The following is a 25,626-nucleotide window of genomic DNA, read 5'->3' as shown; positions in this document are numbered from 1 at the left end:
TTGCATGGATATTCATACAGAAGGATCCATGTGCTATGCTGTTATCAGCATAGTGTAAAATCTTGGCCCCATCAAAGTCAATGGCAAAACTCCTATTGACTGTAATGGAGTCGGGATTACACCCTAAATGTCTGAAAGTTAACAGTAGTGGTAAGTTATTGTGAATGATACAGGAATGAACAAGCACTGTATTTAGCTTGGAGCAGCTTTCTGGGTGTGTCTGGTTTCAGTAGCCTCTCTGCTCTCAGTATTTAAATCTAATCTCATAGTCAAGTACAAGTCATGCAGATAGATCTCAGGTTCCAATGTAGAGGTGAATCCCTCCACCAAACTCTCATTGTAAAAGAGATGGGGCTGGACAAAAACTTCGGCAGGAAACCCAGGCTCATCAGTCACTTCTAAACAATGCTGGGATTTCTATCTTGTACGTGCAAAGATTGGAGTCCCTTCTTCTGTTTCTGAATCACCAACACTGTTTTTTAGGACTGATTAATAATAATTGGAAATAAGGTGACCAGATGTCCCGAGTTTATAGGGATAGTCCCGATTTGGGGGGGTCTTTTTCTTATATAGACTCCTATTACCCCCCACCCCCTGTCCCGAGTTTTCACATTTGCTGTTTGGTCACCCTAATTGGAAATGGCCTTAAACAATAACCAAGCCCTATCCCTTTACATCTAACCATTAGGTGAAAAGAATATCCTACTCTTTCACAGAGGGGAAAATGGCCTACACTTACTCCAGTAGCTTTGAATGCTCATGACAGAGGGCTGCTGGAAGAACTTTTTGTTTAAAGAATTATTCCAGGAAACCCCTCCAATACAGCCAGTGGCAGGGTAAAGAGAATGAAAATGTTTAGTACCAAGGGCTTGTCTACATGGAGAGAGTCAAGAAAGCTAATCCAAATTAATTTTCAAATGCATTAGTTAAACTTCATTAAACACCTATGCGGACACACTTATTTAGAATTAAAGGGGCCTTATTTCAGGTTAGTTTCATTCATGTAATTCACTAAAATTAATAAGGGCCATTTTAATTCAGAATCAGAGCATCCACACATGTGTTTAATGCCACTTTAAATTTACACCTTTAGTTCATTTGGATTAACTTTCCTTAGGGTACGTCTATACCCAGCTGCTAGTTCGGCGGCTGGCAATCGAACTTCTGGGTTCGACTTATCGCGTCTTGTCTGGACGCGATAAGTCGAACCCGGAAGTGCTCGCCGTCGACTGCGGTACTCCAGCTCGGCGAGAGGAGTACCACGGAGTCGACGGGGGCGCCTGCCTGCCGTGTGTGGACCGAGGTAAGTTCGAACTAAGGTACTTCGAACTTCAGCTACGTTATTCACGTAGCTGAAGTTGTGTACCTTAGTTCGATTTGGGGGTTTAGTGTAGACCAAGCCTGAGTGTCCCTGTGTAGACAAGCCCTAAGGAATTTAGCAGTTATCTACCTGTATGCAGACCATTTATTATTTGTACAGTTCCCAAAAGTGTGCTAGGCTCTTTACACATCATAATCTTCTCTTCTAATGAGGTATTTACAAGATGCCCACCATTCTGTTATCTAAGTGCTAACAGACAGGACTTAAAGAACTAGACAGGCAGAAAAATGGACATTACAACAGTGAAAGAAGGTGAAGAGTTACTTATACCTGCTAATGCTGAAGAATGACTTATACCTGCTAATGGTCTCCTCACCTTGTAAACAGAGAAGGCAGCTGATACAGTCAACCACCCACTGACGGGACGTGGCCAGTGAATCACAGCTGTATGGTGCTATTAGTCCAATCAGAGATCCAAACCGATTAAAAGTTTCCTGAGTCTAATTACAAAAGAATGAAGAATGAACATTCTCCAGCTGTACTAGACTTCACTTGCCATCCTTATTGTTGATACCAGTCAGCTCTGTGTTTTTGGGGAACCAGGGCGCAGTATCTAGCCTGTGTGACTTATGAAGGACACCCCTCACCCCGTCTCTGTTTGAACCAAAACCGATCGGAGAAAAGGTTTGCAGAGAACAACGAAGGGCATGGGGAGACACACCTAGACCCCCCCTGACAAGGGTGACAAGATTAAGACGTCTCCATTTTTGCATCCAGAATGTAGAACAGAGACAACTCCCCTAGCCTCATCTGCTTGAAAGATGGGATAGGGATTTGCATAAAGAATGAGGAATGGGGAACCGACCTGAACTCTGGGACTAGAAAAGCAGGGACGCACTGCATCATGGGAATCCCTGCTCCAGATGCTAATGAACCTACACCTGCACACACCCAGCTCAGCAATTATCAGAGCAATTCTAGTAATAAATCTTTGATTGATATCCCAAAATACTGTAGCAGCCTAGTTGCCTTGCGAGCTCCCTGGAAGAAAACAACACCCATAGCCAAGAGTGATCAGCTCCTATTGTCTAGCCCAGGGGTTGGCAACCTTTCAGAAGTGGTGTGCCGAGTCTTCATTTATTCACTCTCATTTAAGGTTTCGCGTGCCAGTCATACATTTTAACGTTTTTAGAAGGTCTCTTTCTATAAGTCTATAACATATAACTAAACTATCGTTGTATGTAAAGTAAATAAGGTTTTTAAAATGTTTAAGAAGCTTCATTTAGAATTAAATTAAAATGTAGAGCCCCCCGGACCGGTGGCCAGGACCCGGGCAGTGTGAGTGCCATTGAAAATCAGCTCGCGTGCCGCCTTTGGCACGTGTGCCATAGGTTCCCTACCCCTGGCCTAGCCTAAAGAAAATCCTTGAGCCATCAGTTTACCCATAAACAAATCTAGTGTTCTCCCTTGAGCCATTGTATTTTCTCTACAAAACCCACGACGTATGCCCAAGTAAGGGTTCTGATGTATAGACCCAAACTCTGCATCAGTTCCATTGGGATTCCATCTCCTGATCGTGCTGGGGGCTCTGCCTGTCTCCAGCACTCAGGACCCTGAGCTACCACCATCACCTGGGAACCCCGACCAGTTCAAGCCTCATGGAGTGGGGGAGATCCCTCTCTCTCTCTGTTTTCTTTTCTACCTCGGGTGTTAACCTTTAAAATGTAACTGTTATGTTTGTTAAGCTCCTTGTGTAGTTATCACTATTATTCAATAAATAACTTTTATGGTTCAGCTGGTTGCTTCTCTCTCTCTCTCTCTCTGAATTTTACTCTTTTGTGTTTTTAGCTTCCCCATTTACTCTGCAGCAACGCTTCTTGCACCTAAGCTAAAGATCCCTGTAGTGCCCAAAAATACTGGGGGTTTGCTCATCAAGTGTGTTACTCCCAGTACAATTGTAATGTGAAAGTGTGATAGGGATGTGTTAAACTTGGGGCACATAAGGGAGGGGCAGCTGAAAGTGCTGTTCAACCCAGCCTATTGAGACCAGGGGCACATAAGGGTACCAGCTTGAAAGTGCTGCGTAACCCAGCCCACTGAATACAGGGACATATGAGGGGATCAGCTGGGGAGTGCTGATTGACTTGCTCTGCTAGTGTGTGTGTGTGTGTGTGTGCGTATCTTCATCTAGTTCTAGTTATTAGCCCTGGGGAACCTAGGTCCTGCAGGATAGCTCCATTGGGAGCTCCATTGGGAGGGGACTTGTAGAAAGAAGGAGTAGAGCTCCATATGAACACACAAGTGACATAAGCAGCATATTAACAGAATTACAGAAAACTCCCCCTCCCCCAGAAGAGTAACCCTAATCAATGAGCCGACCCAAAGTGACAGGCACATCTGATAACATTGTGCCTCTGATTCCTGTACTGAACTGGGGAATGCACATTGGAAAACATAATCCCAATTGTACATACAAACGGATGGGGTCTAAATTAGCTGTTATCACGCAAGAAAGAGACCTCAGAGTCACTGTGTATGGTTCTCTGAAAGCATCTGCTCAACATGCAGTCAAAAACCATAACAACATGTTAGGAACCATTAGGAAAGGGATCGATAATAAGACAGTAAATATCATTATGCCACTGTATAAATTTACAGTACCCCCACACCTTGAATACTGCGTGCAGTTTTGGTCATCTCATCTCAAAAAAGATATGTTAGATTTGGAAGAAATACAGAGAAGAGCAACAAAAATGATTAGGCGTATGGGACAACTTCTCATACAAGGAGAGATTAAAAAGACAGGGACTTTTCAGCTTGGAAAAGAGACGACTAAGAGGGAATATGATAGAAAACTATAAAATCATGACTGGTGTAGAGAAAGTCAATAAGGAAGTGTTATTTAGCCCTTCACATAACACAGGAACAAGGGGTCACCCAATGAAATTAATAGGCAGCAGGTTTGAGACAAACCAAAGGAAGCATTTCTTCACACAATGCAGTCAACCTGTGGAACTCATTGCCAGGGAGATGTTGTGAAGGCCAAAAGTATAACTGGGTTCAAAAAAGAATTAGATGAGTTCATGGAGGATAGGTCCATCAATGGCTATTAGCTAACATGGTCAGGGATGCAACTCCAAGATCTGGGTGTCTCTAAACCTCTGACTGCCAGCAGCTGGGGCTGGGACTGTCCAACGGGGGATGGTTCACTTGACAATTGCCTTGTTCTGTTCATTCCCTCTGAAGCGTCTGGCACCCACCACTGTCAGAAGACAGGATACTGGGCTAGATGAACCATTCTTCTGGGGGATCCAGGATAGCCACTCTTATGTTTTATGTTCTTAGCTGATTAAACAGAAATTCAGCATTAGCATCCTGGGAGCATAAGAACCAAGAATGCATTTGTGACACTGGCAGACCAGTGAACCTGTGTATGACCCATAATAACTTAACAAGAGGCGCTTCTACTGTATCATGACAGTTCACTTGCATGTGAATTTCTAAGAGATGTATTAGTCTAGCAATCATCAACTCATTCAAAAATGAACAATAGAGGCTAAGTGTATTTGTCTGTGTTTATCTATACCCGGTTAGAAGTTTCACAATGTAACCAAATTAGCTTGTAGATGCTAATTCCCTTTCATGTCTTAATTGCCTTAATTATGTATGCAAGGTGTTCAGTTAACCTTAAAATCAAAGATGTAAGACACTCCAGGAAACCAATCATTTCTACATTATCTTCAGCTTAACTATCTGTGTTATAATGGAAGAACGGCTAATTACCTTATGTGAAGGAATGTAACTAGTTGACTGTGTTAATAGAATGATAATAGAAGATTATCTTCAAAGCAAAGTACAACAGGTGATCTGCATTGGGGGAAGGTCCTTCTGTGACAATTTCTGTGAAGTAGGCTTGTCAGCCTGCTAGAATAGCTATAAAAGAGAAGGCTCGGGCCTGAGCCTATCATCTCTAGTCTGCTTAAACTTTGAACAGGGAAAGTGTAAGCCATAGGACAGAGATTTTCCAAATAATCATTTGGAATAACCGGGAAAGTGCATGGAAAAACTAACAGACTTTACATCTAAGCTGCCTTTGGATTCTGATCTGTTGGGATGATTCCAGAGAGACTTTTACAAACCAGCAGTTTATTCCATCACTGTTGTGATTCTGAACTATGAACATTGAAAGTCGCTTGTATGGATATTGATCATTTAACCATTTGTAACTCTCTTCTTTCTTTTAACAATAAATCTTAGATTTAGTTATTAAGGACTGGCTGACAGCATGATATTTAGGAAAGACCTGAGATTCACATTGACCTGGGGATAAGCATCCGGTCCTTTATGATCAGTGAACCTCACATATGGTGAGCCAAGTTTTCAGTAACCCCTCACTATATTAGACATAGAATATCAGGGATGGAAGGGACCTGAGGAGGTCATCTAGTCTAACCCTGGGCTCAAAGCAGGACCAATCCCCAGAGAGATTTTTACCCCACTTCCCTAAATGGCCTCCTTAAGGATTGAACTCACAACGCTAGGTTTAGCAGGCCACTGCTCAAACCACTGAGCCATCCCTCCCCCTTCTTCCAAGACATGGATGTTTAGATGGGAGCCAAGGTCTGGCCTGCCAAAAGGGGACTGCGTTTGGCATCTTGTTAACTAGGGTGGGAGCTCTTCTGTTGTTGACTTGGTGAATCTAATGATAGAATAAGCCATCAGTTTGGGGGATTGGCTGCCCTCTACTTCTTGCAGTCTGCCCGGAGTGTGGTCACAGCATTGTTGTGTAAACCTCTCTTCTAGAAGCAGGGGGATCTTAGTCACCTTGAGATCCCAGATGCCGCCCTGGAAGAGTTTTTCATGCATTTGCGTTGAGTGTCAGATCTGATATAAGCAGGGAAGTCAGCTCAAGGAAGAGTAAGAGGCTATACTCACTGTGCTATTAACTGCCTCTTGATAGGCAGTCAGAAGCTGGGTGCTGGCCTGCAAGGCCCTTTCTCTCTCCCACTCCTTCCCTGAACTGAACCATGTCCTTAGTAGCTGTTGGTAGAGCAGGGGAATGGACAGAGTTAGTACCAGAAAATCCCTCCCAAAAGTTCCTCTTAAACAGGTTTAATTGTCACTAGAATTCCTCTCCAAAGCATCTGACCTCGGTGTAGCAAAGGAATTACATATCTAATGGAAGAGCCCCTTATATATACAAGTCCCAGGGACCAGATTCACCTCTGGTGATTGAAGCCAAAGGAGTTACATGAGAGATGAATCTGGGCCCGTGTATGTGATGTCTGCTGTAGACTGTCTGATGGGAGCTGTCTAGCACTTTGCATGCTGTTTGATGTCTGCTGCTGTGGTCTGTTTCCTGGGCAACTTCTCCCACGTCGAGTGGCAAAATGACAGAGAAGAGCATTTCTTTATATTAATTTGAATAAGAGCAGAGAAGTCCCCCCCCGCCTTTTATAACTTCATTTTTATACAAAAGGTGCATCAAACTCCCCACCCCTCAGCTCTTCAAGATATTCTGTTCATGTCTGAGGAATAGGAAGTCTCCTCTGAATGAGTTTCCATACACAGGGCTTAACTCAATATTAATGAATTCTCTTAGAAGAAGTGATCAGTTTCATCTGGTTCTCTTGGATTTGGCTACTGCCGTGGTGATTTTCTTGACGGTCCAAGTAGTGTCAACTCCATTGTAAGAACTCGATCCCTCGATCCCAATCCAGCCCTGGCATAAAATGGCATAGCTTCCATGGATTTCAATGGGGCACATGCCCACTTATCACAAGGAAGAATGTAGTGCTTTCTCCCTAAAATTAACTCCGTTGTGGAAAATTCCTCCACAACTGAAGTTTGACCCCCTAAATCTCTGACTCTTCCCTGCTGTAACACAAGAAACAATCTCCACCGCGGTTCAATGGTCTACTCACTTCAAACATTTCCTGGAACCAGTCTGCGGTTGGTTCTTCCTCCAGCAAAGTCTTCATTAGCTTGCCAAGGGCTTCCAAGGACCCTACGTACAGTGACTGAAACCAGAAGAGAAGGAGTGAGGCTCAGCACGGATCATTTGTGTGTGTGGGCCGGGTGAAGCTAACCATAACCTTGCCAGGGAGGCCATGTGTGACTGCCATCACCCAGTGCCTGCTGGGCAGAAATACAGTGGATGGTGCCAGAGGAGAATTGTTGTCACGTACCTGTATATGCAGAGCATCCTTTGCTGTCTCGCCTTCCTCTTTCATCTTCTCCAAGGGAGGAAGGGGAAATAAACTTTTGAAACACTCATCAAGGAGCTCATGGTTTTCCTCCAAGGTCAAAGATGGTTTGAGTTTGCTGGCAGAAGAAAGATAGGGAGAAAAGTCATGCATTAGACTCAGTACCACCTCCAAGTAAAAGAGTGGGTCCAATGGCTAGAGATTGCCCCAGTCTAGAACCCCAAATGCAAACATCCCTTCACTTTGCAGCTGAGCACCTCTTTGCACCTCTATTAAGTATTGGCTTATCTAGAAGTAAAGCTAAAGCGTCAAGTCCCCTTTTTAGAGAAACCCACAAGCTTCCTTCCCCCTGCCAGCTAGCCAGACACCTCCCTCCCCATCTGAACTCTCCTCCATTGTACTGCATGCCCCACAACCTCCAGTCTTGTGTCTTTCAAGCACAAACCTCCAAATGGACACATTCAAACCCTCAAGAACGAAAGTTCTGCTGGTGAGCAGCATGTGACCCAAACCCTGCAGGCATCAGACTGCTCCCAACCTGACACTCATGAATTAACAAATAAGAAGTCATCACAGTGCCAGGAAATGTGGCAGAAAATAGCCTACCTCAGATGTCCAATGGCAAGAATTGCCTTGTAGCGAACTGGAGATGCCAGGGAATCCAGTGGTTCCTTTTTAATGAAGTCCTGAAATGCATTAATAGGGACATAAAAAATGGGAAATGGATTTGAAAGGCAGAGAGGTCTTCCTCTCACACCCTGAAATAGGGCCATATGCCGGACCTGTAATAAACAGACACCGTACTCAGCAGGCTCTCTGCCTCTGAAATGGACCGTAGGGCCATCTGCAGGCTATACGGAGGACAAAAAGATAACTCACCAGACACAAGCCATTCCTTCCAGTTACAGCCCACAATATGTCAGCATCCCTGCCGAGCTCAGCGTGGACCCAGCATTCGGGGTGCCATGCAGGTAGCTCATGAGACTGCAGTAGTACAGTCACAGCCAGTGGATAAAATAACATCTCCCTGGAAAACCAGTCTTATTGCATTACAACAAACTCCTTTGTACTTCAGTCCCCAAAGCTCCTAATCACTCACCAGCATGTAGCCAAGGAGCTCCTGTTTGTAAGAGAATTCGAACTCCTGGGAGTCTCTGGTCTCCAAGATGGCACAGCTAATCTCCGTGACATTCTGGATGAGGGTTAATTTTAGGTACATGTCCTACATAATCCAGAAGGAGAAACAAGAGGATGTGGATGAGAAACTGAGAGAAGAACCAGAGTCCAGAAGATAAAGATCAGGAATTAAATCTAGCCTCAGGAGAGGAGAGCGGTGTCCGCAGACCCCAGAAGGCAGAGGACCCCAGCTCTGCACCCACCTCAGAAGAAAAGAAAACCCAGGTTCATCAAATAAATCCAGGTCCACTTACACCAGAGCAGCCAGGACTCCTGCTTGATGTAGCAAGGAAATCAAGCTCTGTGCAAGTTAAACAAGCAACTTGTGTATAGAAAATGCAAGAGCTGAGAGCAGATTATTTAGAATTTACCTTGTTTGTAACAGTGATGCCCAGCACCTGAAAAACAAAATGCAAAACAGCTCTTAGCAATGTATGTCCAACATAACACACATCCTGAAAATGTCCTGGCTGGTGAATATGGAGCAGAGAGAAATCACTATTGTTAAATCTTCCAAAAGGCAGGAAATGTATCCAGAGGGGGTGTTTTGCAGAGGTCAATATCAGGGGCCACACTACATAATATTTGCATTTGTGAACTACTAGAAGATATCAGTTTGGTTCAACTGTTTTTGACAATGCCTAAGTGAGAGTCTCAGTCAGACAGGGCAGAATTGAATGGCAAAGTGACGTGGAGAGGTTGCACGGAGATGAGAGTCAGTGCCAGCAGTCAGACACCTAGGGAACAGAAATAAGGAGCACACAGACAAACAAGAAGACAGATAAGAGGTAAGGGAAGTAGTGTGTCCAAGAAACAGAGTGACAGCAAATCAACTAAATACAAGCTAGCACTCGTCTCTCTTGGGTAGCGAAAGATAGCGCTAGATACACATACATATTAGGGGAGTTAGAGTGTTATTCTGAATAGCCTGAGTCTGACTGCATCTGAATTACTGGGTAGCTGTGGTCTACAGAATTTCAGAAGAATATAGAGAAACTAGAGAAAATACAAAGAAGAGCAACAAAAATGATACAACATGTGACAGCTCATGCTCCGTCCATTACAGTTTTAAATTTGAGTTATGTGACAAATTATTGCTGAAAGGAGAGTTTTAGAAAATACAAGCCCTCTCTCTATAAACTCAGAGGCAATGCTATAACTTCAGGGTAATGCCCCTAACACTTAGCACGCAAAAGCTCTTACCTGACAACTGGCTCTGTAATGGTGAAGGATGTTCCCTGTGATGTCTGCCTCCACTCGGGAGAGAAGCTGGTCTTTTGGAGCATGAACAGCCACGTTGCTGTAGGTCAGCATCAGGGTGCTGCGAGTCTTGCTTCTTTTCCCATGGTGGTAGTCCTAGACAATCGGAAATGTCACTAGAGACAAGTTCTTGAGATTCGTTTTGCCTTGGAATTCTGATCTGCTGCTGACCGAGGAATTGCTCACAGCAGCAATGGCAGTTTGCACTTGCAAAGCTCTTTTCAACCAAAGATCTCAAACCACTTGCAAACAGTATTTAAGCAATATAATAATGTGTGAGGTAGAGAGTTATTAGTATCTCCATCATTCCCACGGGTCACTCTGACACAGAGAGCCTAAAATGCTGAACCTACAGCAGTGAAGTACATGGGAGCTTAGTCGTTGACACTGGTGGGTACAAGATCAGGCGCTAAATGTCTTGCCTAAGGCTGCACAGTGAGTAAATGCAGAGCCAGCAATGGAAGCCCAGAGGCCTAGTCTCCTGCTCTATCCTTTAGATCAGTGGTTTTCAACCAGGGGTACTTGTGTACCCCTGAGGGTCTGCAGAGATCTTCCAGGGCTATATCAACTCATCTAGATATTTGCCTAGTTTTAGATACATAGAATATCAGGGTTGGAAGGGACCTCAGGACGTCATCTAGTCCAACCCCCTGCTCAAAGCAGGACCAATTCCCAACTAAATCATCCCAGCCAGGGCTTTGTCAAGCCTGACCTTAAAAACCTCTAAGGAAGGAGATTCCACCACCTCCGTAGGGAACCCATTCCAATGCTTCACCACCCTCCTAGTGAAAAAGTTTTTCCTAATATCCAACCTAAACTTCCCCCACTGCAACTTGAGACCATTACTCCTTGTTCTGTCATCTGCTACCACTGAGAACAGTCTAGATCCATCCTCTTTGTAACCCCCTTTCAGGTAGTTGAAAGCAGCTATCAAATCCCCCCTCATTCTTCTCTTCTGCAGACTAAACAATCCCAGTTCTCTCAGCCTCTCCTCATAAGTCTTGTGCTCCAGCCCCCTAATCATTTTTGTTGCCCTCTGCTGGACTCTTTCCAATTTTTCACATCCTTCTTGTAATGTGGGGCCCAAAACTGGACACAGTACTCCAGATGAGGCCTCACCAATGTCCAATAGAGGGGAACGATCACGTCCCTCGATCTGCTGGAAATGCCCCTACTTATACAGCAACAAGGGCACATTGTTGACTCATATCCAGCTTCTCATCCACTGTAACCCCTAGGTCCTTTTCTGCAGAACTGCTTCCTAGCCATTCGGTCCCTAGTCTGTAACAGTGAATGGGATTCTTCCGTCCTAAGTGCAGGACTCTGCACTTGTCCTTGTTGAACCTCATCAGGTTTCTTTTGGCCCAATCCTCTAATTTGTCTAGGTCCCTCTGTATCCTATCCCTACCCTCCAGTGTATCTACCATCATTTTACAACAGACTGCCTGCAGTTAAGCAGAGAGGAGCACAATCTGAAGCTGGGGTTCTCTCAAATGATTTTTATCGTCTGATGTCTCATGGCTTGAGCGCCCCTCCCATGCACAATATGTGGGAACTACATCAGTCGCTTGCATGGAAAAGACATCAGACGATAAAAATCATTTGAGAGAACCCCAGCTCCAGATTGTGCTCCTCTCTGCTTAACTGCAGGCATCACGCCGAATGCATACATTGGGGGACAATGCTAGCTGACCAGAGCAGACACTACCGCAGGGTTATGCCCCTGCTTTAGAGGGAGAGAAAGTTTGAGAGAAACCCCTGGCTCCTTTACCTTCAGGTGGCCGATGAACCCAGAAATCTTAACCTTGCTCATTGCAGCCCCAAACTCCTGAAGTGTGTTCAAGGTGAGGTCCAAGTGGCTCTCAGCAGAGAATGCGAGGATGGAAATGACTCCCTGTCACCCAAGAAAAATACTGGTTAGGATCTATCCAGGTGCCTGATAGACCCCACGAGTCCGTTCCTTTCACCTGAAGTGGTGTAAAGTTCCAGCGAGGCCTGAGACACATGGGGAGCGGGGGCTGAGTGAAATAGCAATGAAGAGGATATGAAGCAAAATGGCGTCTGTCCCAGGCCAACTCAGAGCTGAGCCCCACAGGGAGCATTCAGGGATTACTTGGTAAAGTGGGGAGAGGGACAGAGTCCTCACCTCTCTCTCAGGGGCTTCCATATAATCTGTTGTCGTCAGAAATTTATGAGTCTGTGATTTAACGTGGACCAGGTCCTGACAAACTGCTAAGGACGTTCCTAGTGCCTTATACAGGAAACTCTGAAAGAAAGAGACCAGCCCTGAGATATCAGTAACACAACGTGCCTGTCAGTACAGACCCAGCTCAGCAACACTCAGGAAGGAACAAGATAGCCAAGTCCAAGCATCCAGACTGCAGGAACATCCCATCATCTAGCCCAGCCAGAGAACCAACAATGCAGTACAGTCAAGCAGCCTGTCCAAGCAAATATTGGGCGGGCGGGGGGCAAGACAGCAGGGAACAAGTGAAAACAAATTTTATATGCAGAATAAAATATAAAGTAATGAAGCCTTGAGAGAAGCCTTATGCAGCCCCCCAATCAGAATTTCAAGGGAAATTAACTAGAAACTAAGCCTTAACAGATAACAAACCTTCTCTTTGGAGGGGCTGGCATAGCCGGCCATCTGCTGGCTCAACTCAAGGCTTATCTGGCTGCTCCAGGCACTGTCGCCTATCATCTCCAGAGATGTTCTTAGGAACTGAGTGTAAAACAAGAGTTAAAGCAGATGGTTAATTGCAAGAATTTGGGGTTTGTTTGTTTGTTTGTTTGGTGTGTTTTTTCTTCCTTGTTCTCTGTTGTAAACTTTCCAATATTCAGGTGTCATGGGAAGATTATTTCCCTATTGAGAACTATAAACATCAACAACCCAGACTTCCTCTGCCTGTTGTTCTTTAACCTTTGCCTGATGATTCCTCTCAGTCTCCAAACCCAGATGGACAGTGAACTGGAGAATGAGATGGAGCCAAGAAATCTGACCATTGAGGAGTGATTTTATAGTGGATGGAGAATGGGTCTAATAAATTTTGAACAAAGGGCCCTGGACTATGAAGGACCAGGCACCTTCTCTGAAGTGTTATGGACCCTTTATGCCACCTCCCGAGGGTCCCCAGGATTGTGAGGTACCTCACGACCACCTGCCCTTAGCATGAGGAAGCCTCTTCTGTGCCTGCCACATGTCAGCTCCTGACTCTGCCAGCCACTGGAAACACAAGCACGCCCTTCTCACCCCATCCAGGCTCCACTGTCCTTCTACAGGTAAGCAATCGGTACACTCCAACCGCCGAGCCCTCTGTGCATCCCGAGAATGTCCAGCCCCTGTTCCACTGGACACTCACAGAATTCATAGGTTTGCTACACACCATGTCACCGGTGTCACCTCAGCATCATCGCACCATTTAACACTCTTAGATACGTTTAGAGTGAAAACAACTATACTTCACTTCGATATGTTTAGAGTGAAAACAAGTAGAGTTTAATTCACAAAGGTCAGAGATTTGAGAAGCAGCAAGTAAAATTAATGTAAACAAATGGTTACATAAAAATAAAATCATAACACACTTCTAGAGCTTAAACTTAGATAACCAAACATTCCCCTGTCTCACAAAGGACAGCTCCCCCAAATCTCTCTCCCAGCATGAAACACCCAAACCAAATGTGATCCTCCATTCATAAGACAAGCCAGCTGGCAGTTGGTCCAATAGGTGAAGGATACCTGGTACAGGATACCTCTGGACCTCCAGATATAGTTCCAAGCATCCATTGTCTTCACTTGTAAACAGGGTACCCCCTATTGTTTGTTTGTTTTTCTTGTATCGAATCTCCTCTGGAGACTTTGCAATCACTTGATTAGAACGTTGCTCTATTGATTAGCATCCACTGTGAAGAATTACTCATCTACATACAGCCATTCAGGCAGATAAGCATCTCCTGCCTGAAAGAAACTTGTTGATCTCTTTCTGGTGACCAGCCCCAACTCACAGACCTTAAAAGCATAAATTTCAGTATATAACCATAACGCCTTATATATTATCCATCCAGTCACTGTGCAATGATTATGATGATCTGTGTGGCACAGGTATCAAGTAAAGGCTTTACTTGACACCCTTTGATTATATGGAGATCAGATCCAGGGAATCCTGGTAATCCTATGCACTCCTGTGGCCTCTGCCACTGGGTACCCAAAGGGCCTGGGGTCACACCCTCAACTCCCATTGAAGTCAGCAAGAGGTTAGTAACTCTCAGCACTTTTCTGTTTCAGGCCCGAATTTTGAACAGCAGCCAGAAAATATCAGAAACCTCACAAGAGAACCTAATCTTCTTTGATTTTTTAGCCCAAAGAATTTCAAATGAGGCTGGATCTGGAATGGGAAATTCTAGAGTGTAATCCAACCCCAAATGGAACTCCAAACCTTCTGGGGCTTATTTGTCACTAGGTCCTTTCCTTTCATTTTCAACGCTCGCCATAAAAATGTTCCTTGTCTGGATTTACACAAGGCTGTAAAGAGCTCTTTCTGACCAGAAAGGCTTCTCCATGAGATACGGTCACCAAACCTTGTCTTGTCTCTTTTCCTTTTTGGGTTTCTCAGAGCAAATTTTCTTTTGAGTGGCAAATAGAAAAAAAGAATCCTATAAATGTCCCCCAGTGATGCATTAGCACCATTAGCATGCTGGTTTTCTGGTTAAGTTTTGTGTTGTTCCCAGTGGTAATACAGAGTTATTTATAACTAGAACTGGTTGAACAATAGTAAGTCCATTTCACAAAACAAGTGGGATTTTTTTGTTTTCTTGATTTTTCAACACACAAATGAAAAGTGAAAAAACAAAAAATATTTTGCTTTTCAAAATCAAAAATGACCATTATTCAATTCTTTGTTTTCCCTCTTTCCTTCCCTTTATCCCTCATCCCCATGCCTGTTTCCCCCTCTTCCACTTTGTGACTGAAAAAGCCGGAGGGGGAGGAGACAAACAGGAAAGCAACTGGAAAAAAAAAAAACCCAAATCAACTTCAGTTTCAAAAAACTAAACATTTTCTATTTGGGTTGGGGTTGCTTTGTTTTGTGTAAAAAAAAAAAAAAAAAAAAAACCTGAAAAATTTGAAAATGTCCCATGAAAATAAAAAAGGCCATTTTTCACTGAACAAAAGTTGCAAATGAAATGGTTTGACCAGCTCTGCTTATAATGAATAATTTATCATTATTCTTTCCCCAGCTGATACATCTGGAGGGGGGAGGGAGGGCTGTGACAATACAGCTGAAAGCCATCGTGTACCTGAAGCAGCATGTGCTCCCACCGTTCATGGTCCAGGGAATTCTCTGTGTTTCCTATAAAGCAGGAGACAAAACAATAACGTCACCTAGGTTAGCAAGAAGAGTCGTCCCAGGTATCTCCTTTGCAATCAGTCCTTCTAAAACTCCTGGTCTGCCAAGCTGTAACATACCTGGGCTTTCAAGGCTAAATGGGACCTACGCCAACGTTCTTTGTTGGACCAACAGAAAGTATCATGTTATGTACCCTGCTGGCATTTTTATTCCGGGTCAGTCAACCCAACAGGAGTGAGATACTGAGAACTCCCAATTCTTGGTGACTTTAATGGGAGCTGAGGGTGCTTAGCACATCACAAAACGGTTCAGCACATCAGAGGACTGGGTTTAATGTGAATACAAACTTTTCCTGCATAATTAGAGATTCTGGACTTGATCCTAACTTGATGTAAATCGGTGTAGCTTCACTGAAGTCAATGGAATTATATTGATTTACATCAGCTGAGAATCTGGCCCTGTTTCTGAAGGTCCAGCTCTAACCTACCCTTCTTTAATGTCGGCACAATGTAGTACTGGGGACTCTGTACAGCAACAACAACTAGGGAAGATACAGCTCATTTCTTAAATCTTTTTTTGAATATCAAACCCACTTGAACTTTTTGGGGTCCGATGTTCCTCAGAAAGATATCGGGTTTGTGCTCCACATAGGGTCTGTCATACTCCACAGAGACTGTATTGGCACAGCTATGTCATTGGAGCTCTGCTGGCATAACCCCATAGTGTAGACAAAGCCGACACCAGGGGTTGGCAACCTTTCAGAAGTGGTGTGCCGAGTCTTCATTTATTCACTCTGATTTAAGGATTCGCATGCCAGTAATACATTTTAACGTTTTAAGAAGGTCTCTTTCTATAAGTCGATAATATATAACTATTGTTGTATGGAAAGTAAATAAGGTTTTTAAAATGTTTAAGAAGCTTCATTTAAAATTAAATTAAAATGCAGAGCCCCCTGGACCAGTGGCCAGGACCCAGGCAGCGTGAGTGCCACTGAAAATCAGCTCGCGTGCCGCCTTTGGCACGCGTGCCATAGGTTGCCTACCCTTGGCCTACACTGACTGAAGGGTTTTTTCCACGGAGGTCAATAGATTCATACCACTGTAAAATTGGTGAAAGACATTTTTAGGCCCATAATACCTAGATTCTACAAAGGGCACCCACTTGGCCAACCTAGCTTTTATGGCTCGGGTTTCCTTACAGAAAGAAAAACTCTGGGTTTTTGAATTGAATCACCCTTGAAAGTAAACATGGGGTTTAATTTTCAGAAAAATTCCGTTTCCAAAATCAGACTATATATGTAACTCCAAAATATTTCACTAACCTCCAGCTTCATGTGTATTCCACCTAGCAAAGGTGTGGGGGGAACTGCTGTAAAATTTCCATTCAGCTGAAACCTTCCTGGCCTGATTCTGCCCTGATTGAATTGGCCTCAGTGGTTAAACTCTGGATTTACCCCAGTGGTTCACAGTTATCCAGGTGAAGGAAAAGTGAGGGCCTAGAAGCCCAATTTCAATTCCCCACTGTTCCCACGTACTGCAGCAGGAATGGCTAGGGTTACCATATTTTGTGCCTCCAAAAGGAGGACACTCCACGGGGCCCTGGCCCCGCCCCCTCCCCCGCCCCAACTCCACCCCCTCCCCAAAGTCTCCGCCCCCTCCCCTGCTTCCCGCGAACATTTAATTCGCGGGAAGCCTGGGCAGGTAAGGGGGGGTGTGGGGGGAGGAGGTGCGGCCCAGGCTGGCCCCCCCGGCGGCTCCAGCCTGGGTCGGCTCGGGCCCTCGGGTGCCGGCCCTGGCCCCCGGCCGACCACCCCCGGCCCGCCCAGCACTGCCGGCCCCCGGCGGCCCAGCGCACCCCCCGGATCCCGGCCCCGGCGGCCCAGCACACCCCCCCGGATCCCGGCCCCGGCGGCCCAGCGCACCCCCCCCGGCGGCCCGACCCCGCTGCCCAGCGCACCCCCCCCCAGCGCACGCCCCAGCGGCCCGGCTCCTGGCCCGACCCCCCGGCTCCCGGCCCCGCGGACCCCCCCGGCCCCGCGGCCCAGCGCACCCCCCCCCGGCGGCCCGGCTCCCGGCCCGGCCCCGCGAACCCCCCCGGCGGCCCGGCTCCCGGCCCGATCCCCCCGGCTCCCGGCCCGGCCCCGCGCACCCCCCCGGCGGCCCGGCACCCGGCCCGGCCCCGCGAACCCCCCCGGCGGCCCGGCTCCCGGCCCGACCCCCCGGCTCCCGGCCCGGCCCCGCGCACCCCCCCGGCGGCCCGGCTCCCGGCCCGACCCCCCGGCTCCCGGCCCCGCGAACCCCCCCGGCGGCCCGGCTCCCGGCCCGACCCCCCGGCTCCCGGCCCGGCCCCGCGCACCCCCCCGGCGGCCCGGCTCCCGGCCCGACCCCCCGGCTCCCAGCCCCGCGGCCCAGCGCACCCCCTCGGCGGCCCGACCCCGCGGCCCCGGCCCGGCTCCCGGCCCGGCACCGCGCGCCTGGCACCGCGACCCCGGCCCAGCCCTCCCTCCCGATTTTCCCGGACATGCCCGGCTTTTGGGGGATTTCCCCCCGGACGGGGATTTGAGCCCCCAAAAGCCGGACATGTCCGGGAAAATCCGGACGTATGGTAACCCTAGGAATGGCACAACACATGTCAATACGAAGCTGCATTTTGTGGCTTCCCTTCTATTCTCCATGGACCACACTCCTACTAACTAGCACTTTACCTTCAATGTACTGCAGCAGAGGTGGGATATTTAGTACCCACATCTCACCCACTGCTGCATGGATATTGTGGTGCAGGGCCTCAAGTAATTGCAAGGCAGCACATCCATGTCCTTCTCTTTCATAAGGGGATGAGGCTACTACCTGTCAATGAGAGAGAAAGAACAGGCTAAGTTTTGTCAGCACAATGCCAGTTTGTTCCTGAAGGAGGGAATAGTTCAGACTCTCTCATTGTGGAGACCATACAATAGAGTTGTTGCTTCTACTGCAGTGTCGTCCTGAAGAAGAAAGCATTCTAGCTAGTATGAGGATGCAGAACAGTGTGTCTCAGGAGAGGGCGGAGAGAGAGAGATCCAATCATACACATTCCTCAGCCTGTCTATAAGCATCTAGCTATAAAACTGATTTTTATAGTTAACTGTCCCACTTCACATTTCTCATGGTCTACTCACCAGGAGTCGTGCCAGCAGCCCCTGGGGTGTAGGGAGTTTCACTAGGGAAAGAAACAGACTATCATTAATTATGCCAGGTTTTGCAGAGAGTCCTGCTGATACAACAAGGAGTCTGGTGGCACCTTAAAGACTAACCGATTTGTTTGGGCATAAGCTTTCGTGGGTAAAAAAACCTCACTTCTTCAGATGCATAGAGTGAAAGTTACAGATGCAGGCATTATATACTGACACATGGAGAGAAGGGAGTTTCTTCGCAAGTGGAGAACCATTGTTGACAGGGCCAATTCAATCAGGGTGGATGTAGTTCACTCCCAATAATAGATGAGGAGGTGTCAATTCCAAACAGGAATGAATTCCGCCTCACAGCACCTCTATGAGGTTGGCATTAATTACTCCTTCATTTCACAAGTGGGGAAGCTGAGAGAGAAAGATCAAGTGATTTCCCCCAAGATCACATCAGAATTTTGGTGGCTAGCTCCCTCCCATGGCCATGTTGTAATCACAAGACCATCCCTCATTCATTTTAGCCTCCTGATTGCAGACGAGAGAACTGGAGCAGACTGAACCTGTTCATTTCATAGTGCCTGGGGAGAATAAATGAAAGAGTTTCTGTTATAAACCTGGTCCACTGTAGTCGAGGCAAGCAGCTTCTTCTCCTTCCTGCTGCTTTTTCTCAACCAGTTCCCTAAGGCATCTGCAGAGAGGCTTCAAAGTACCCGTGTACTGAGCTGGCACCACATACTCCAGAAGCCTTGGCCATAACACCTGCAGAGAAGAGCGAGACTGTTCAGTACACAGCTATTTCCATTCCCCCACCTCCAGTATCCTGCTGTCTGAATCCCTCCCTGTCATGTAGCTTCTCCTTTTATTCATCACTGACCCTTCCCTAACCTATCACCTCATCTCTCTCTCCCCATCATCTCACTCTACCTGTCCGGTGCCCCCGCACTCTGTCTTTTAAATACACTGCCTTGTTTGGTGAATCCTCTTTCCCTGCATTAGAGCATTATGGAGCTATTTAGATAGCACCAGAAACTCACCCAGAACTTCACAGACCTATGTAAGGCACAGCCCCAGCCCCAATATCTGTTCAAATCCAGGATCACCAAATCTAAATTTCAGAAGGGGGGTTCAGACAGTGGAAAGAATTAAGAGAAGATCTCTGCAACATGATTCCTTCCAGTTAAGTTGCTTTATATCTTTTTTCTAATGTGAACCACTTACTCCACGATGAAGGGGTCACACCATCCCTGACATGAATTTGACATGCTGTTCCTCCATTATGCTGACTGTGCAAAAAGCTTCCTTGTGGAGAGGTACAAGGAACGTAAGGAAGAACGTCCCTATTTCAAGAAGCAGTAGCAACAGGTCACTTACTTGGGTTATTCCACTGACTGAGGTGTCCAGACATTGCAGGATGTCAATGCACAGGGTTTGGATAGTGCTTTCTTCCTCAATAGCCTGGGTGAGAAGTGTTGTACCCTGCTGTGAGATAGCTATATAGAACTTATGAGCTAGTAGTAAGACACTGGCTATAGAATCAGTGTCCTTCTCTTACGAAGCCATCTTGAACATTGACCTATGCCTGCTTTTATATTGCACTGGAAGTGCACAAACGTCTGAAGGAAAGAGAATAATAGAAACTCCTAACTGGTGGGTCAGATCCCAGGCTTAGGAAAACCCTAAAGCGAAGGGAATGATTCACTGAACACAAAAGAGTTTCCCCAACAGTGTTAAATGTTTTTAAATTTGAAAAACTGTTTCATCTTTTTATCTCTGAGGAAAAACATTCAGACTCCGCCCAGTGGAAATAAATATGCAGAACCAGGAGGATCCACTCTGTTTATTCTGATGCCCCAACCAGCTTGGTCATTCTGTGTGTAGTGAGTGTCATAGAATCATAGAATCATAGACTATCAGGGTTGGAAGGGACCTCAGGAGGTCATCTAGTCCCACCCCCTGCTCAAAGCAGGACCAATTCCCAACTAAATCATCCCAGCCAGGGCTTTGTCAAGCCGGGCCTTAAAAACCTCCAAGGAAGGAGATTCCACCACCTCCCTAGGTAAAGCATTCCAGTGCTTCACCACCCTCCTAGTGAAATAGTGTGATTCTATCAACAATTTACTGTAACGTTGAACTGTTTATGTTAATACATATCATGGATCCAGTCATGGAGCACAAAGTGTCTGGAGCCCCTGGCTGTGTCCATGGATAGGAATACGGATTGAAGATATTTTTAAACTAGGACATGTAGAGTAGAGTATGTAGTGAGGGAAATATGCAGCAAGCTTTTCCAGGCTCCTGACAGTCTGGGATGCAGCCTGCATAACCTCGGGGTTTTGCTGATAGTTTATGTAGGCTTCAACAGCCACAGAATTGGGCAGCATTATGTTCTCTGGAGAGTCTATTGAAAACAAAAAGATGTGCTTCCTTGTACAAGAACATTTCACTGAAAAATGGTGTTTTCAGAATTTTCAATGTCTCATCAGAGGTTTGAGTAACCTAGATAACTCTGTTAGATGTAAAGACCCAGTGTGAGATTCTGATCTCTGTTACACTAGTATAAATCCAGAGTAACACCACTAAAGTCAGTGGAGTTACCTTGACTTTACACCAATATAACTGATCAGATTCTGGCTCTAATCATTCATGTCCTTGAGTCAAAACTCCCACGGAAGGCAAGGGGAGCAATCAGCATGCAAGTATGGTAGGACCGAGTCCTACGTGTTAAGAACTCTCCTTACCAGTTTGCTGGTGGACACACTGAACTCGCGGAAAACATGTGCTACCATATCCCATGCTGCACAATTCTCCACACTTCCTGAACTGAGCAGCCTCCTGATGAAATGAAGAACTGCCTTCCTCACCTGCAAGGGTAGAGATTACACACAAGAGTTCTTGTTATCCCTTCGGCCTGAAATAGGAGATAGGATATGAGACTCCTTATGCTTTTGAGTTTATCTCCTTAGATTATAAACGTGGATACATCTAACACTGGCAGGAGAATGACATGCCTTCTCTAGTCTGCAGTCTCTCCTCTGGATCTGAATGAAAGCTCCACCCAGATATCCATTCATCCCATATCATTGAAAAAAACTGAAATATTTCACTGCTCCACACACAATCTTACCTTAGCAGTCTGATCACTGAAAGTGGATTTCACTGCCTTCACAATCAGAAAGTTTTTAACTCTTGTCTCGGGCACTGAAAGATAAGGAGAGGTGTACAGTACTTCTTTGTTCCACTCACTCACTTTCCACATTGGAATTAATCCTGGATTTCAAAGGGCCCTATTTAAGAATAGTACCGAGCTTCTCTCATCTACAGAATCAGTGGGAAAAACATAGGACCAGACTCTGGTCTCAGTTACACCAGTGTAAATCTAAAGTAATTCCATTTCTATAAAGAGTGCCATCATACTACCATGATGGAAATATTATAAAAGTGTTAGATAGACTGAGGTCACTGAAGTTAATCTGTGTTTACACCAGTAGAACAGAACTCAGAATCTAATCTATAGTGTATAATACTGACGAATATCGAGTCAGGAGTCCTATTTTATTTGTATCTGATTATTGTTAACATGCATTAGCCCCAAGTTAACTTCTGTATTTGAAGTTGAAAAATATCTTGGGCTCCATTCAGCACTTAGTTGAACCTGTTGATTTCTGGGTGGCCATAGGTGGGTAACTTAGGGCAGCATTTGGTCCCTTAGTGGAGATCCAAACCCCTGGTGACTGTGTGTTATAGAGACTCTGTGCCCCATTTGCAGAGGCGATGAGTCTGTTACAGCCCTGCCGTGCCTACAAAGCCTTGGTTCTTTAGCTCAATCTATAGTAGCTCATGCTTTTAGCTCTGGATCAGGGCGGCTTTAGGCCGATTCCCCCGATTCTCCTGAATCGGGCCCCGTGCCTAAGAGAGCCCCGCACCCCACGCCTAACAGGGCCCCGTGCCCAGTGGCCTTTTTAATTTTTACTCACCGAGCGGCGCTCCGGGTCTTTGGCGGCACTTCGGCGGCGGGTCCTTCACTCCCTCCGGCTCTTCGGCGGACCCGCCGCCGAAGTGCTGCCGAAGACCTGGAGCGAGTGAAGGACCCACCGCCGAAGACTCGGAGCGCCACCTGGTGAGTACAAGCCCCACGAATCGGGCCCAGCACTTCCTAAAGCCGGCCCTGCTCTGGATGTCCCCAACTCAACCCTCAGCGTGTCGGCCAAGAGGGCAGCTGGCACAGTTGCTCCTGTGTTACTTACAGTCGGCACCAACAATAGCACTGAGCAGATTCAAAGAGGCCACACGAACAGCCTCATTCTCAATCTCCAGCTGCGAGAGCAGAAATGCTATCAGATCATCAGGAGAAGAACGGGCTGCAAGAGAACAAATCACGTCCTCACTGACAACAGAACTCTTATTACCATACCTGACAAAGGAAGTTACAAGGAAACCACTGTGTAACTCAGAGTATCTTCCCCTTACCTAGCAGAACTACACAATCCAACAGCTCTGCGTGATTTTCCATGCTGAGCGGCTCAGCTTGAGAACAGATCTGTGGGAAGAAGGGAAATGGTCAAAGAAAAACTAATCAGAAGCAATTGAAAAGAAAATGTTCAATTAATTTCTAAGCTTCCGCTTCCTACTTGTCCAACTAGAGGTCTGAACCCCAGGTAGATGGTACTGAATGCACAGCAAGAATCAAACACAATGACCAATACATTCGATAAGAGAAGCTAAAGGGTTTTGAGCAGCAGAGCTGATCTAATCAAGACACAGCCACAGATTTTACTAGACAACTCTGACTCCCGCTGATAATAGGCTTATAGTGAAATTGCTTTACAAACGGAGCTGGATATTAGCTAAGAAAATGAGACCGCTACCTGCTTACTCCCGAGCCTACAGAAATCAGTAACGCATGAGGAGGTCCCCAGGCTCTGCACTATCATTCGATAGATTTTTATTGTTAATATGCTTCAGATCTGCTGTGCCTAAGCTCAAGGGATCCAAGCAAAACCACCCCTCACCTGGTTGTGCAGAGCACTGCAGATGGCTTGAAACTTCTCTTTAGGTAGAGGGATCTCATGTTCACAAGAGACCTCCAAGAGCTGGCTCAGACTCTGCAACAGAGGGTGAAAGTCAGATGGTGGCACACACAGGAGCAATATGTAGTGACTGAAGCAGCTTCAGGGGATTCGTCGATTCCAAGGCTGGAACGGATTATTGCCATTGTCTAGTCTGACCTCCGGTACAACACAGGCCATAGACCTTGCCCAGAATAATTCCCAGAGCAGAGCTTTTAGAAAAACATCCCAATCTCAATTTAAAAACTGTCAGTGAGGGAGAATCCGCCTCGGCCCTTGGTAAATGGTTCTAATGGTTAATTATCTCACCATTTAAAATGTACGCCATATTTCCAGTCTGAATGTGTCTCGCTTCAGTTTCTAGCCATTGGATCAAGTTACACCTTTCTCTGCTAGACTGAAGAGCCCATTATAAAACATGAGTCCCTCGTGTAAGATATTATAGACTGTAATTTAGTCACCCTGTTACAGGACAGGTCCACCCCGTCAGGTTGGTACCAGGTTGTGGAGGAATTGAAGTAGATCTGGGGCGGCCCCACTGGCCTAGTCTCCCTAGTCACTGCAGCAGTCCTGGCTCCTAGGGCAGCATAGCCTAATGGTTGGGATCAGTGCAGCAGCCCTTCGGTGAGGGTCCACGGCCCAACAGCACGAGTCACTAGAGCTGCCCTCTATGGCAGTGCGGCCTAGTGGCCAAAGTCAATAGAACCACCTCTCGCGGTAGGGCAATGCGGCCTAGTGGCCAGAGTCAATGGAACCGCCCTTGGCAGCAGGGAAGTGTTGCCTAGGCCAGCCCTTCTCCACTGGCTCCTACCTATTCCACAGGTCCCCTGTCTTGCCGCAGGGTTATCTGCCTCCAACTCAGCGGGGATCCTTCCAAAACATGCCGAGTCAAAGCCTGGTACCTCAACTGGATCAGTGCTTAGTCCACCTAGGCTACTTCCCACCCGTTCTTCCACAGCTGGTAGTCTCCGGGATTCTGTGGTCTCTCCTCCATCTCTGGCATTGGGTGGCTGGGGGCCTCTGAATCCTGGAGCTCTGGCAGTCTCAGAATCCCGCAGAGAGACTGCCAGAGCTCCAGGATTCAGAGGCAGCCACAGTCCAGCTGGCCTCTGAATCCTGGAGCTCTGGCAGTCTCTCTGCGGGAGCCTGCAATGCACCTCTGCTCCCTTCGGCAGTCATCTCAGCCTGAGCTGAGCGGCTCTTTCATATCCTGGTTCCAGCTGAAGCATGCCCAGCAGAGATGGGGGGGCATGGCCTCCTCGGCCCACAAAGTATGATTAACCCCTGCTGAACCAATGCGGGGTAGGTAAACCCCATCACACACCCTTTTACTGTCTGTTTGTTAAACTAAATAGATTTAGTTCCTTGATTCTACCACTGTAAGGCATGTTTTCTAATCCTTTAATCACTGTGGCTCTTCTGTCAATATCCTCTCCAATTTATCAACCCCCTTTTTGAATTGTGGGCACTAGAACGGGACACAGTAGTCACACAGTCATGCATCCCAGCTTTAGCTTTTTTGGCCACAGCATGAGTTCGTGTTCAGCTGATTATTCATCATGACCTGCAAAATCTTTTCAGAGTCATTGCTTCCCAGGACAGCATCCCCCATCATGTATGTATGGCCTAAATTCTTTGTGCCTAGATGCAGACATTTCCATTCAGCCGTATTTAAATGCACTTTTGTTTGCGCCCAGTTTACCAAGTGATCTAGATCACTTTGAATCAGTGAGCTGTCCTCTCCATTATTTACCACTCCCCAATTTTTATCTCATCTGCCAACTTTATCAGTGATGAGTTTATGTCCTCTGCCAGGTTATTGATAAAAAAGATGAAAATCTAATTCCTTCCTGCATCTAAACACTTTTCTCCTTTGCTACTTGAAGCTTCCAGAATGTCTCTGATGCCATCTACATATTTTACTATGTTTAAGCAGTTGTGTAGTGCCCTCATGCTATCAAACAAGTCCATGATCCGTTGGTTCCCTCCAAATCATGGGTATTTCAACCTCAAAAGTGACCACATACTCTGTACCAGAAAGCTTCAACCAACAGAGATGGTGAGTAAATATCACTACCAAGAAGTTATAGCT

General features: G+C 46.3%; 1 protein-coding gene across 1 annotated transcript in view; it reads right to left on the bottom strand.

Annotated features, from left to right (window-relative positions):
- The window catches only part of LOC128826661 (maestro heat-like repeat-containing protein family member 2B), a 38,692-nt gene extending 17,438 nt beyond the window's left edge, over positions 1-21,254 (bottom strand). Inside the window, exons 1-17 of the mRNA XM_054010074.1 lie at positions 21,207-21,254; positions 19,840-19,923; positions 19,083-19,227; positions 18,463-18,503; positions 18,013-18,154; positions 15,259-15,311; positions 12,581-12,688; positions 12,110-12,229; positions 11,735-11,857; positions 9,907-10,059; positions 9,075-9,101; positions 8,627-8,749; positions 8,134-8,213; positions 7,510-7,645; positions 7,246-7,341; positions 6,257-6,361; positions 1,698-1,821 (exon numbers count right to left, since the gene is read on the bottom strand). Coding sequence (XP_053866049.1) covers positions 1,698-1,821; positions 6,257-6,361; positions 7,246-7,341; positions 7,510-7,645; positions 8,134-8,213; positions 8,627-8,749; positions 9,075-9,101; positions 9,907-10,059; positions 11,735-11,857; positions 12,110-12,229; positions 12,581-12,688; positions 15,259-15,311; positions 18,013-18,154; positions 18,463-18,503; positions 19,083-19,227; positions 19,840-19,923; positions 21,207-21,254 — 1,708 coding nt within the window. The remainder of the gene's footprint in view (positions 1-1,697; positions 1,822-6,256; positions 6,362-7,245; positions 7,342-7,509; positions 7,646-8,133; positions 8,214-8,626; positions 8,750-9,074; positions 9,102-9,906; positions 10,060-11,734; positions 11,858-12,109; positions 12,230-12,580; positions 12,689-15,258; positions 15,312-18,012; positions 18,155-18,462; positions 18,504-19,082; positions 19,228-19,839; positions 19,924-21,206) is intronic.
- Between the last annotated feature and the right edge of the window lie 4,372 nt (positions 21,255-25,626).

Source organism: Malaclemys terrapin, chromosome 20 (assembly GCF_027887155.1).
Source record: "Malaclemys terrapin pileata isolate rMalTer1 chromosome 20, rMalTer1.hap1, whole genome shotgun sequence".
Lineage (NCBI taxonomy): Eukaryota > Metazoa > Chordata > Testudines > Emydidae > Malaclemys > Malaclemys terrapin.
Note: the sequence above shows the minus strand (reverse complement) of the source record. Positions and strands in the feature narration are given on the sequence as shown.